Source organism: Mustela erminea, chromosome 14 (genome assembly GCF_009829155.1).
Source record: "Mustela erminea isolate mMusErm1 chromosome 14, mMusErm1.Pri, whole genome shotgun sequence".
NCBI lineage: Eukaryota > Metazoa > Chordata > Mammalia > Carnivora > Mustelidae > Mustela > Mustela erminea.
This window is the reverse complement of record NC_045627.1, coordinates 9,023,088-9,038,055: the sequence shown is the minus strand read 5'-3', so window position 1 is coordinate 9,038,055 and position 14,968 is coordinate 9,023,088. Positions and strand designations below refer to the sequence as shown.

Sequence of the window (14,968 nt, the reverse complement as noted above, 5' to 3'; positions counted from 1 at the left end):
GCTGTGTGCCTCTTTGCACCTGTGTGATTAGAGGCATTGGTCCTCAGAGCAGGGGAACTTGCACAGAACCCCTTTATAAATCGTGTTTTTGTTGCACGTGTTTATGATGTGGATACTTTAAGTCCTATGGTAGCTATGTTTTTGTATGTTTCCTTATGAGAATAACTTCTTTAAGACCAGTAAGAGTATTTTATTAAACTTGGAATTCTCAGAGACTAGGGCAGTTACAGGTACATGTGGGCACTCAGATTTTTTGTATTAAGTAACAAAATAATTCACCAATGGTATTTCTATTATGATCTTTTTTTTTTTAAACTCACAAAGCATATCCCAAAAGAAGCTCTATAATAGAGGTCCTTAGTAACATTTTCTGGCCAGTTTTCAACAGTAAAAAATGGTAAGAATTGGTCTTTGCAGTCAAATGCTCTACCACAGAGCTATACCCCCAAGAATTGGTCTTTGAACTTCTTTTTTTCCTGTCACTTGATTTTGACCACTTCAGACTGAGCAGAAATGTGCTTTTCCAGGGATCATTGTCATTTAGGGATGTGACTGTGGGCTTTACCCAGGAGGAGTGGCAGCACCTGGACCCTGCTCAGAGGACCCTGTACAGGGATGTGATGCTGGAAAACTATAGCCACCTTGTCTTAGTGGGTAGGTAGTGTTTGTTTCTCACATAGACCCCCAGTGTGTGTGTCTTTTTTATTTACAGAAACTTGCAGGATTTTTGGAATATAATATTTAGTTTTGAAATTTGGAGGTCAAGGATGACCTTTTGATTATCCAAAGGGATTTGTTTTCTTTTCCCTCATAACAGGGATTATTTTTTTTTTTTTTATTGTATGGTCTTTGAGTTATAATGTCCTCTCCCTTCAGAGGCCCTGAAACTCATCCAGTTTGTCCCACTTCTCATTCACAGGGTATTCCATCCCTGAAACAGAAAGTGATCCTCAAGTTGGAGCAAGGAGAGGAGCCGTGGATATTAGAGGAAGAGTTCCTGAGCCAGAATGACCAGGTGAGTGAGTACGTATGAGCCAGATGGAGTTTAGGAGGAAATTAGATCACAAAGCCTTAGTTCAGAGCTTTAAGGCCATTGAAATGGTCTTTAAGAATCACTTTTTAGAGGCTCTGGACCTTTGAAAGTAGCATGTTGACGTGACTCAAATATTCAGTGTCACTCAATCACCCAGTATCTCCCAGTGTCACTTTTATACACAATGTTATGTTTGTTTTCCTCCTTAGGAATAAATTATATAGAGTTAAATACACAGATCTTAAGTATACACATGTACTATATATGTGTGTATATACAATATACATATAAACACACAGTGTGTGTGTGTATGTATTTAGTATCTGCCTGCTTTGATTCACTATTATGTCTATGAGAAATATTCACATTGTGTTTATGATTAGCTTATTGCTTTAGTTAATGCTGTGTAGCATTCCACTGTGACTACCACAGTGTTTATGTCTTTATTATGTTATTGAAACATATTTAGGATACATATTTGAAACATATTTGTTTTGAAACATTTGTTTTGAGTTTGAGGTTTTTTGGAAAATCATTTATAAAAATTATTGTGTGTGTTGTTCTGAGGAGTATGTAAACTCTTCTGTTAGTTGTGTGACCAGAAATGGACTTGCTTGGTAGAGTGATCACATACTTAGCTTTACAACACTTTTTTAGTATATGTGCTGCCAAAGCGAGCACAAAGATTTTTTATTTATTTATTTATTTGACAAAGAGAGAGATCCCAAGTGGGCTGTGAGGCAGGCAGAGAGAGAGAGAGGGAAGCAGGCTCCCCGCTGAGCAGAAAGCCTGATGCGGAGCTCGATCCCAGGACCCTGGATCATGACCTGAGCCGAAGGCAGTGGCTTAATCCACTGAGCCACCCAGGCGCCCCTACAACACTTTTTAATTTAAATAATTTTCCAAAGAGGTACCCCTAAATCCTGTTGTCCCTAACAATGTATGAGAGCTTTAATTGCCATTTATTGTTGTGAGCACTTGGTATTGTCAGTCTAATTTAGCCATTTTACTCATTTTGTTGTGTTATCTCATTAGGCTTTAATTCCCATTTCTCTGGTGACTGATGTTGAGCATCTTTTCATATGTTTGTTGGCTATTTGCATCTTCTTTAGCAAAGTTAACTGTTCAGATCTTTTGCCTATATTTTATGGGACCATTAGTCTTTTTCTGTTGAATTATAGAACTTTTTTTCCAAATATGAATCTTTGACAAATGTATGTATTGACAGTGCCTTTTCTCAATTATATAAGCCTTGTCTTACCATTTTCTTGATGACTTCTGATGACAGTTAAAAAGACTGTCCTTTCTTCTGCTGAATCATGGTTTTATCTTTGTCATTTATCAGGTGAACATATATTTGTGGTTTTGTTTCTGGGCTTTCTGCTTTGTTCTATTGGCTGTCTTTTATTTTTTTTAATTTTTATTTATTTATTTGAGAGATAGACAGAGTGAGAGAGCATGAGAGGGGAGGTCAGAGGGAGAAGCAAACTCCCCATGGAGCTGGGAGCCTGATGTGGGACTTGATCCCAGGAGTCTGGGATCATGACCTGAGCTGAAGGAAGTTGCCTAACCAACGGAGCCACCCAGGTGCCCCTACTGGCTGTCTAATAAGGGTTCCATTTATCCATCTTCTTGACATTACCATTATCTTTTATCTTTATAATTCAATTATAAGTCATGACATCTGGCAGTGTTAGCCTTGTAGCTTTGCTGTTTTCTTCAAGGTTGCTTGGCTATAGCATGAATACAGAATGTTGCCAAGAATATCTTTAATCTACAAAATATATTAAAATAATTTCTATGTTTCCAGATATTATGGACAGTGCTATGGTACTATGAACTTTTACATTTTCATATAAATTTTAGAATCAGCTTGTCAGTTTCCACAAAGGCACACATACACACACACAAAAACACACACACACCCATCCATACCCCTATACCTCCTCTTTTAGGGCTTTTATTGGGGTTGCATTTATCATTTTGGAGAGAATTGGCATCTAATTCTAGTGTATAGAAAAATTGTTGGTATTCACACACTGGCTTTGTATCCTGCAATCATGCTAAGTTTACTTATTCTGATAGTTATTTTATAGTTTTTAAAAAAAAATTTAGGTCAATAATTGTGTTGTATATGCATAAAGACAAGTGTACTTCTCCTTCCTAATTTTGTACTGGCTAAGAATGCCAATAGCATGTTGTACAGAAGTGGTGAAGGTGAACATCTTTGTCTTGTTTCTGAATTCAGGAAGAAAGTATTGAGTATTTTATTTTATTTTTTAAAAGATTTTATTTATTTATTTGAGAGAGAGACAGTGAGAGAGAACATGAGCGAGGAGAAGGTCAGAGGGAGAAGCAGACTCCCCATGGAGCTGGGATCCCGATGTGGGACTCGATCCCGGGACTCCAGGATCATGACCTGAGCCGAAGGCAGTCGTCCAACCAACTGAGCCACCCAGGCGCCCAAGTATTGAGTATTTTAGAATTAATTTTGATTTTAACTGAAGGATTTCTATAAATGTGCCTTATTATTTTGAGGAAGTTCTCTTCTATTCCTAGTTTGCTAAGAGGGTTTTTGTTTTTAAAGATTTATTTATTATAGAAAGAGAAAGAGAAAGAGAGCACATGCATGGTGGGGATGCTTAACTGACTGTGCCACTGAAGTGCTCCCCCTTATTGTTTTTTTTCTGAATCATGAATGAGTATTTTGTCAAAAGTTTTCTCTGCATATATTGAGATAATCATGATTTTTCATATTTATTATTAATATGGTGAGTAATCTTGATTAATTTTCCAACGTTAAGCCAACCTGATATGTCTGAAATACATTCTCTGTCATAATGTATTTTGCTCTCATAATCTCTGAATTTGGCTTTTTACAAGTTAATTTATGATTTTTCTGTGTGTGTGTGTGTGTGTGTGTGTGTGTGTGTATGTTCATAAGACCTGTTATCCTGTAATTAGCCTTTGTTGTAATGTTTTCATGTTTGGGGTTGAAGACTGTTCTACTTTTGGAGACACCTGGTTGGCTCAGTCATTAGGTGTCTGTCTTCAGCTCAGGTCATGATCCCAGGGTCCTGGGATCAAGCCCCGCATCAGGTTCCCTGCTCAGCGGGAAGCCTGCTTCTTCCTCTCCCACCATCTCTGCTTGTGTTCTCTCTCCCACTGTCCCTCTCTTTGTCAAATAAATAAATAAATAAAATCTTTAAAAAAAAAGAAAGATTGTACTACCTCGATAAGATGAGTTGAGCAGCATTTCACACTTTTCTATTCTGTGGATGATATTATGTGAGATTATGTTATTCTTTAATGTTTGGAAGATTTCACCTGTGAAGTTTCTGGGGTTTGAGGTTATCTTTTGGTGGAGATTTTAAATTTTAGACTGTTAAAGTTTTAGTATTCATCTTTGTTAATTTTACCATAAGTACAACACATGAGATTTTTGGAACAGAGCAGGTGAATTAGTATTTACTTAAAACTAAGTAACAACTTTGTGGTTCCAGTATACCTCAGTTCCTTACTCTTGGAGCAATGAGATAAAAATCAGGTGTTCTACATATATATACAAAGTTGGTATTTTGGGTGAAAAATACTGGTAAAATGAATCTGGGTGTTTCTATAGAGGAGGGAGTTAGTTATCCCTCTACCATTTTAAAAGGAGGGAGGAAAACCTTTGCACCCTTGGAAAGGACCCTGAGTTCACACTTTACCCTTTGAACTATGAGTAGATTTCTTCAGAGCAGAGAGAAGACCAGTGTCTCCAGCCTTATACCCATGATGTCACCAGGGCTCCTGGTTCTGGTACCCCCAACTGAAATGTGAGTCTCTCTGGAGTCTGTCCCTATCTAATTAGTCATAAATTACTTTCCAAGCCTCATTCTTTTACCTTAAGCTCCAAGTTTTATTTAAATTTGCTTAAAAAGTCTAGCTGTGCAGAAACATAAAATTTATTTTCCCTACATTCCCACATACCACTCATTTTATTTCCAATTTCTGGCCAGTTTTTCTATGTACATGCCACTCCTCAGTCATTTTGGTTTAGTCTTTAACCACCAAGATGTGTCTTAGAAAGCTAGATGCTCTTCATTTTCATTTGCCTTTTTACCTGGCCCAGGGCACCAAACCAGGGCCCGCAATTTGTCTTAGCATTTTGCCCAGACTTTGCCTTGGCTTACAAGGACATTCTGTTACCATAGAGCTGTGGCACATTCTATTACCTATAGAGCTCTGGCCAGCCAGTTGAAGCTGACTTGAATGCCTTGCAGGCTGAGGCAGGGTCATGGAGCGTTTCAGCTCAAGACAGAAACAGATTCTGTACCACTTTCTAATAACTGTAGTATAGGTCAACCTGCTCCAAGAGGGCATGTCCAAGGTCTGCTACACTACCGGGTATTTCCTCAAATACTTGAAAGCTTCTGATAATCACTCCTGGTTGCAGATCACACTTAGATTGCAAATTAGTGGTTTATTTTCACACATGCACACACAAAAGCACAATCCCAGAGAGTATACCTGGAAAGAAAGATCTTTTCAGTTGTTAGGAGTACCCCTAACCCCGCCCCAAACCTGGCCCCTGGCATGACTTTCACTGTATGGTGAGCTTTGGAATCCCCACCCCCACCAGTCCAAATCTTTGATTTTGTTGTCTCTTCAGAGGGACTGCCTTAAGTCAGTCAGTTCCAAACAGTCCCGCTTGTCCATGATCCATTCCAACCGCCCCAGTTCTCTAAGGTGTGCATGACACTTCAAGGTGTTCTGCAGGGAAAAGGTAGGGACTGTTATCTTCTGTCTTTTGATCAGAACATCAAGCATGCATGAGAGAAGCAGCTGCCAGTTTGAATGCCTGGGATCCACTACAGTTTGTTGTTGGGCGAAGCAGGATGGATGGCAGTTAGGGAGAGCAGCAGAGGCATTTCTCCTCTGGGAGAGCTCCAAGGATGGATTGGAAGGACGAAGGTGAACAAGAACTCTGTCTCCATGTTGTTATAAAGGTTCACTTTCCCAGGTGTCAGAGTTTTTGCTTTACTTCCATTGTTAAAAATCTGTGTATCTTTCTTTTTTTTTTAAGATTTCATTTATTTGATAGAGAGACACCCAGAGAGGGAACACAAGCAGGGGTAGTTGGAGAGGGGGAATCAGGCTTCCTGCAGAGCAGAGAACCCGACCTGAGCTGAAGGCAGATGCTTAACAACTGAGCCACCCGGGTGCCCCAAAATCTGTGTATCTTATCGGTAACTGTAACTTCATGTTTTTCCAGTTATCTCTACTCTCCACCAGAATTTCATCTTGGGGTGTCTGAGTGAAAGGGAGACCAAAGCCCTTTAAAAGAAAAACATTTTTACACAGTTTAAACAGAATTAATTCTAATCCTTGAAACTGTTCTTTGGCCATCCTCTTGGCCTGGAGTAGCTGACAGGAGAAAGAGATAGGTCATGTCCAGGGGAGTGTTCAGGGTGAGATCTTGAATTTTCAGAATTTTCAAAATAAGTGCATTTACTACCACCGCTCCCACACATGCATCTCCTTTTTCCTAATCATACCCAGTAAATAGAGTTGAGACCATCCCTTTTTGAGAATAGCTGCATTCAATAGTCTGCTTTGCTAAGGTGTGAGTGCCAGGAAGGAGGTGGCACAGATAAACTTATTCTTGCTCATTCTTGGAAAGTCAACAGTAGTGAGATAGCCTCTAGAGGAAGTTAAAATTGAGTTTTGATTCACTGCCCCACCACCTTGTACCTTCCACAGGAATCCTGAGGTCAGAATACAGTCGGCTTCTGTGGTATGGGTTGTGTTCAGGTCCTTGCATCAGAGCTAGCCCCATGGTAATGACCTGGATGGTTCTGCCAGGATCCACGGTGTTTACATAGCTCACAGCACCACAGGGCTGGCTTCTGACATATCATAGTCACAGCATCTGCTTGGCAGAGCTGAAGGCTACAACAGAGCAGCAGGTAGGAAAAACCTCTGTGACTCCAGGCTTTGCAGAGCTACCAACAAAGCCTTTCTTGCAGGGTTTTATTGTAAAAAGCCGTTTTCACCTTGACCGTGGTAGATTCCAAGTTGATCTACCCAAAAAATGGGTTCAGCAGGCTAGGGACCCATCATCAGTCTCCAGTGGATTAAGCATCAGATTTTAACAAGAGCTGATTAGCAATCTCAAAATGACTTTTCCAAAAGACAGCTTCCAAAGTCTCTTTTTGGACATTGCCTCCCTTGTCATGTTCTCTCCTTTGCACACTCCCTCTCTTAGGCAAAATCCTCAGTCATAGAGGCTTGCTCTACCTCCAGTATTGTAACTTTCTAGACAGGGACACTAGATCCTCACCCATAGGGGTACATGGGTGGCTCAGGTCATGATCTCAGGGTCCTGGGATTGAGCACCGCATCTGCAGGGAGCCTGCTTCTCCCTCTTCCTCTGCCACTCTCACTGCTTGTGCGTGTGCTCTCTCTCTCTCTCTCTCAAACACATAAAATCTTTAAAAAAATTCCTCACCTTATTTCCTCGGTGGGGATGACTGTCTTTAGGACTTATGCCATATTCTCTTCTACCACATATTTGGGTGTAGTAGCCACAAAACAATACAATGCTGTTTTAAAAAATTCCTTTTTTTCCCCCCTTCCCTTAGTGCATATTTTGCAGCAACTCCTAACAGCTAATTTACCATTGGCAGGTTCACAGTCACAGCTGTGTGGACCCCGGCCGGGGCAGAGCTGCAGGCCTGCCATGGGCATTTATTTTAGGTTCCCCACCCCCCAAACCATCAGGATTTCTTCTGTGACTCATGGGCTGTTGAGAAGTGAGTTGCTTCTAAAATCATTTTTTCTAGTTATCCTTCAGTTCTTGAGTTCTAACTTAATACAGAGAATTTCAGTTTCTTGAAATAATTTCAGTTGCTTGAAATTTGTCAATACATAAAAGTTCCGTGCACACTTGAGAAGGAGGTATAGTCTGTAATTGTTTTGTATAATGTTCTGTACTGGTATTTTTTTTTAAGATTCTATTTATTTATTTGACAGACAGAGATCACAAGTAGGCAGAGAGGCAGGCAGAGAGAGAGGAGGGAGCAGGCTCCCTGCCGAGCAGAGAGCCCAATGTGGGGCTTGATCCCAGGACCCTGGGATCATGACCTGAGCTGAAGGCAGAGGCTTTAACCCACTGAGCCACCCAGGCGCCCCCTGCACTGGTATTTTTTCAGGTCTTTTGTATTCTGATTGTCTTTTGTCTGATGTCCTGTCAGATACTAAGAAAGGTGTTTTCAAATCTCCCAACTGTGATATTTCTTGAGGCTGTATTAATTCAGCAAATGGAAATTTAGGATTGTTACATCCCATTTTTTAATGGACTCTTCAACCATTATGCCGTGCCTGTCTCCATATATGCAGTAATACTTTTGCCTTTAAGGCTGATTTTGGTATTAGCATTGTTACAGCAGCATTCTTTTGCATTTTCATGGTATATTATTTTCTATTCTTTACGGTCAGCCTTACTGTGCTCTTAAATTTAAAGTGTGTCTCTTATAAACTGAAAGCAGTAGTTGTTTGCTAAATCTAGTCTGACATTTAAAATTTCTTATTTAGATTATTTAGTCCATTTATGTTTACTGGTATAACTGGACTTAAGCCTGCAGTCTTTCTATTTCTTTTCTTTATGTACCATGTCTTCTTTCTTGTTTTATTCCTCATTTCACAGCTCCTTTTGGATTTTTTAAAAATTATACTCTTTTGCCTCTATTAGTTTTTAGTTATATATTCTTTCAGAAAATTTTTAGTCTTTCAGTGGTTAAACTATGTGTAACAGTATGTAAGTGTGGACACCAGCAGTGTGAAGATGTTCAGAGTCATGGGAACTGTATGAGATCTTCTTGCTTGTGAGTATAAATAAAGGAGAGACATGATCTTTTGGCTGAATCCTGGGGCCCCACAAGGTTTAGGGGTTTAGAAGTGATGAAAATGAGGGGGACTGAGTGGTGAGGACAGTTGGAGGAATCTGTGAGGATGGACTAAAGTTGAGAGAATATGATATTCTGGAGGCCAAGAGAAGAATGTATTTCAAGGAGAAGTAAATGGACCTCAGGTCTGAAGATGGAAACATAAACAGGAAAGGAATACAAGAACAACTAACAGATGTAAATCAAACCCCACTTTTGAAAGAACAAGAAGAAAGTTAAATGACACAACAAGGGGAAGGGTTGCTAATAGCAGTGAAATACCCACTGGAGGTGTGTGCCGAGCTGCAGATTTCAGAGCTGCTACTGCCGAAGGTGGAACCTCACACTGTCAAACCTGATCTCTTAGAACAGCAGGAAGGACTTTCCTGGTGGTGGTAGATCTGTGTACTGGCTTGCTTTCTGAGGAGCAGAGGGATGGGGTAGAAGGAGGACTCGCAGACACGGGCTGTGTTGGAAAGCTGTAGTCAGTCCATCTGTGAAGTAATAGAAAATGAAAAAGACTTTATACTTGAAAAAACTAAAAGGACTTCTCTCAGTTGAAGAATAGTAAAGATTGAGGATAGGATGCAGTGCGCTTGTTAAGAAATATTTTTGCCAGTTTGGAGTACGGTTCTCTGTTCACCCCATGGGAAAACCTGGATCAGGAAAAACTCACCTCCGTTAGTACTTAGGAATTAAAATTAATAATAATAATAATAATAATAATAACAACAACAGCAGCAGCAGCAACAACAACAGCAATCACAAGATATATTTGAAGTTATTATAGGAAACAGGAGAAGACAGGATAAGCAAGTGGTAATTCACCTGAAAAATGTTGTCATGTAATGCCTAAATGTTGTCACTAGTTTTTACTATAAAATAACAATGAAATAATGGCTTTGGGTGTGCAAGAACATAAAATAGGTAAATAAGACATTCTTAAAGAGATAAGACATTCTAAAAGAGATAAGACCACAAGAAGTTGTATTATGAACCATGTTATATCACAGGAAATAACTGGAAAAAAAAGAATAAAATCACTGCAGTTATCAAAACACAATTTGAAAAAACAGAGGTAGAAAAGATAATGTTGAAAGTACTGTAGGAAATATGGAGGTTATAAATGAGAAACCGAAACAACAGAGGATATGGGAACAGTGCATAACAGGAAGTAATGGCTTCTTGTGTTCATTACATATGTTTTATAATCTTTATCCCAAATTTCCTTTACTTGAAACAAGCTCACTTCTCCTTCCATGTCTGTCCATTAAGAAGTTAATTCCTGGTCATATAATTAGGTACTAGTATTTTACGAGACTTCTTTAACCCCCAGGATTTTGCTCTTCCAAAGAGAAAGATCTTGATTTCACTCTTTAATAATCCAGAATTACACATTATTAACGATTTTGCTTGACCATGCAGCCACATAGAGCCAGATTTTCGTAATAATTCAGAAGGTCATCACTACAAACTTTGTAAACATACATGCCAGTTTCTCAAGCATTAGACTCTGAGTTGCCAGGTATACATTGACATAGAGACTGAAAAACCATACCTTGTTATCATTCTTGTATCATCTTCCTCATACACACACACCAAGTGTTAGGAGGAACAGGACACTTTTGATGGGGTTTATATAGATTTCTTAATAACATTTAAATATGTATTTTCATAACAAAACTAACAATATCATGAATATTAAATTTATTCTATATATTCTTTTTAAAAATCTTTCATTAGCATTTTACCATTTTTGCTGGTTTTTACAGAAATATATTTTTTTAAAGTACAGACATTAAACCACTAAATCTTTCAGTATGATGCCTAAAAACTTGTGTTTGGTAAGGCTCTCCTGTTAATTCTGATAAAAACCATTTGTTAAACACGATTGACTTAGTATCTATTCAGAGTGTTGGAAGAAAATCATAGGTGGAGTTATGGCTGCCAGAAACATTGTTGAGTAAAAATCAGAGCTGCATTGAATACTTAAAAATTAAGTGTTTAACAAAGACATTGTTATAGCAGCGTAGCTCATGTTCATGTTAAAGTAAATTATACAAACATACTTTTTTCAGATGCTTCTGCAGACACACGTGCATCAGAATTGTCTGGGCCCAAGTCTAGTTTTGAATGTGCATGCCACAGTTTGAGAATCTACGGGAAATTCTGGGTGCAAACTTCCCAGAGTTGGTGAACTTGTCCCAGAGTTATACAGCTATGAAATGAAGAAGCTGCTATTGGAATAAGGACCCTTAGACTTCAAAGCCTATGTCGATTCCTCTAGTCCAAGTTTCTAACTGCCAAGGACCATCACAGAGCTCTCACTAAACCACTCTATCAATCTTCAGCAACACTGAGCTTATTAATGAACTCATACCTTCAAAGCCTTAAGATGCTGCGTGATTTCCCTTAATTTCTTTCTGGAAGAGATTTATCCGATTGGTCTTTTAGGTCCCTCTTCCCCTTTAATCACTAGTACTGCTTTTGCTTACTTACACTCCAACCCCCATGCCTTGCCTTCCCTCCCACCCACCCCTCAGTCTTTCTCTTTGGCCAGCTTAAGAGAAGGGATTTCCAGTATCAAGTTCTGGCAAGTTTAAAATAAAAATTGAAGATGCAGTGCAGAGCCTTGGGACAAATTCACAGTTTCTTTAGATTATCTGCACTATTTACAAACAGCTATTTCATGTCTGTGACGTGCAAAGTGGAATTCATGGTTCTGATTCTAACCCTGTCCTGGATTTAACAACAGCATAATAGAAAAAGCTATGATTCCCCTATCCAGAAACTTAGGAGGGGAAGGGAATGACAAGACAAGAAAGAAAAAGAGATCCACATTCAAACCTTGCACACATTCTGAGGATTAAAAGCAAGTCATCTTGACCACTAACAGAATATATCAAGGTAGTTTTCCTCCATGTCTTTTCACGATTTCATAGCCCACATTTTATTTTATTTTATTTATTTTATTTTTAGCACTGAATACGGTACTATTGTTTGGAAGTACCACAGTTAATTTTCTGCTCACCTACCAAAAGACATCTTGATTGCTTGACTGTCACTGGGCAATTATGAAATATCTGCTATAAGCATCTATGAGCAGGCTTCTGTGTAGCTGTTAAGTTTTCAATTCTTTTGGGTAAATAAATACCAAGGACGGTGATTGCTGGGTTGTATAGTAAGAATAGGTTTACATTTTTAAGATATTAACAAACTGTCTTCCCAAGTGGTGGTATCATGTTGCATTCCCACTGCAATGAATGAGAGTCCTACTACTCACACCCTCATCAGCATTTGGTCAGTTTTGTGGATCTGGGTTATTCTGATAGACGTGTGTGGTATCACTCTGTTGCTTTCCTTTGCATCTTCTTGATGATACAGTTTTTGCAGCATCCTTATTAAATTTTTTCTTAATTTTTATTATTACTTTAAAATTTTATTTATTTATTTGACAGAGAGAGAGATCACAAGTAGGCAGAGAGACAGAGAGAGAGAGAGAGAGAGAGAAAGGGAAGCAGACTCCCTGCTGAGTAGAGAGCCCGATGCAGGGCTCGATCCCAGGACCCTGAGATCATGACCTGAGCCGAAGGCAGAGGCTTAACCCACTGAACCACCCAGGCACCCCTGGAGCATCCTTTTACATGCTTATTCTCCATTCACATATCATCTTTGGTGAGGTGTCTTTTCAGGTCTTTGGCCCATTTTAGGGGGCCAAAATTTGGGTCGATTGTTTTCTTATTGTTGCACTTTAAGTATTCTTCACATATTTTGAGGAACAGGTCTTCATCAAATATGTCTTCTGAAAATATTTTCTCCCAGGGTTTGGCTTTTCTTTTAATTCTCTTAACAGTGTCTTTCACAGAGCAAAACATTTTTTTCTTTTTTTTTAAGATTTTATCTATTTATTTGACAGACAGAGATCACAAGTAGGCAGAGAGGCAGGCAGAGAGAGGAGGAAGCAGACTCCCTTCTGAGCAGAGAGCCCAATGTGGGGCTTGATCTCAGGACCCTGAGATCATGACCTGAGCTGAAGGCAGAGGCTTAACCCACTGAGCCACCTAGGCGCCACAAAACACTTTTAATTTTAACAAAATATAGCTTATTATTTTTTTCACAGATAATGCACTTGGAGTTGTATCTAAAAAGTGTTTATTAAACCCAAGGTCATCTAGATTTTCTCCTATGTTATCTTCAAGGAGTTTTATGTCTTGCATTTAAGACTATGATCCATTTTGAATTGATTTTTGTGAAAGTTGTGTTTTTTTTTTTCCAGTGTGGGTGTCCAGATACTTGAGCAGCATTTGTTGAGTAGACTGCCTTTGCTTTTTTCCTATTACCTTTGCTCCTTTGTCAAAAATCAGCTGATCATAGTTACATGTGTCTATTGCTGGGCTTTCTTCTGTCCCATTGATTTATTTGTCTGTGCTTTCACAAATGCCACACTGTCTTATTTACTATAGGGTAAATAAAGTCTTAATTACTTTATAGTAAGACTTGAAGATGGTAATGTCAGTTCTCCAACTCTGCTCATCAATACTGTGTTGGCTATTTTGGGCCTTCTGCCTCTCAGTCTAGAGTTCTGAACTAGTTTGTTAATAACCACAAAAGTCACTTGCTGGGATTTGGATTAGCTCAGCGTTGACTCTATAGTCAAGTCAGGAATAAAGGACATTTTGACAATATTGAGTCTTCCTGTCCATAGACATGACTCTATTTATTTAGTTTTTCTCTGATCTTGTCAGAGTTTTCTAGTTTTCCTCAGTATAAATCTATAACAGAACAGCAAATACGATCACTGAGACATTGGGTGGGCAGCAGGGAAGAGAGGCAGCCAAATGAGTCTCAAACTCACCGCTCCAAAGGCAGAGAGAACAAGGTTGAGACTATATACATATTGATGAAATGGGCGGGAAAACAACTCTTCATGAAGAAAGATGGAGCATGGAACATATACGGAACATGCACCCCAATTCACTTTGGGGTGGAGACTTCACACCAGAAGAAGGCAAAATTCAGCCCCTGATGTCAGGAAGTTAGCTTAGGACAAGATGCAGCATGCTGTGAGAACTGGTGTAAGCTGGATGGGGTCTTGGGCTTGTTAGCTTGGGTAAGGAATGCACGGTCTTGCCTTTTCATAAGCTGGGCCTTATCAGTTGACACTGAGTCCAGGCTTCTGCAGAGAGAGCTAGTGGATGTGCCAGTGGGGTCAGAGGAGATACAATAGCTGATTAGGGAGAAACAGTTCTCGGAAAAACAAGCTTTAAATTTTCTGCTAGTTTTGACCTTATTAGCCCTGTGGGACACTCAAGGTTTTAGATATTACCCATATTTTGTTACATTTATACCCAAATATTTCATTTGGGGGAGGTACCAAAATAAATGGTATTACGTTTTTAATTTCAAATTCCAAATTTCAAATTCATTGCTGGTATATGGAGAAGTTACTGACTTGTGTATATTAACTTGATACCCTGCAATGTTGCTATCATCACTTATTAGCTCCAAGAGTTTGGCAGTTCTTCTGGATTTTCTGCATAGATGACCATGTCATCTGCAAGCAAAGACAATTTTATTTCTTCCTTGCCAATCGATATACCTTATATTCCTTTCCTTTTCTTTTCTTATTGTCTTATTGCTAGGAATTCCAGTTCAATGTTGAAAAGCACTGGTAGACCTTACACTAGTTAGAATGGCCAAAATTAGCAAGACAGGAAACAACATGTGTTGGAGAGAATGTGGAGAAAGGGGAACCCTCTTATACTGTTGGTGGGAATGCAAGTTAATGCAGCCACTTTGGAAAACAGTGTGGAGATTCCTCAAGAAATTAAAAATAGAGCTTCCCTATGACCCTGCAATTGCACTACTGGGTATTTACCCCAAAGATACAGATGTCGTGAAAAGAAGGGCCATCTGTACCCCCATGTTTATAGCAGCAATGGCCACGGTTGCCAAACTGTGGAAAGAACCAAGACGCCCTTCAACAGACGAATGGATAAGGAAGATG

At 39.2% G+C, this 14,968-nt stretch overlaps 1 protein-coding gene across 8 annotated transcripts in view; it reads left to right on the top strand.

The window, feature by feature from the left end:
- The window catches only part of LOC116573399, a 56,654-nt gene that overhangs the window by 22,753 nt on the left and 18,933 nt on the right, over nt 1-14,968 (top strand). For 2 of the 8 annotated variants that reach the window (XM_032313498.1, XM_032313502.1), the window contains exons 3-4: nt 528-654; nt 920-1,015. In XM_032313498.1, the coding sequence (XP_032169389.1) occupies nt 528-654; nt 920-1,011 (219 nt within the window). In that variant the 3' untranslated portion in view covers nt 1,012-1,015. Of the gene's footprint in view, nt 1-527; nt 655-919; nt 1,368-7,704; nt 7,831-11,039; nt 11,606-14,968 lie in introns of those variants that run through there. The other 6 variants (XM_032313503.1, XM_032313505.1, XM_032313500.1 and 3 more) reach the window with 5 other exon arrangements.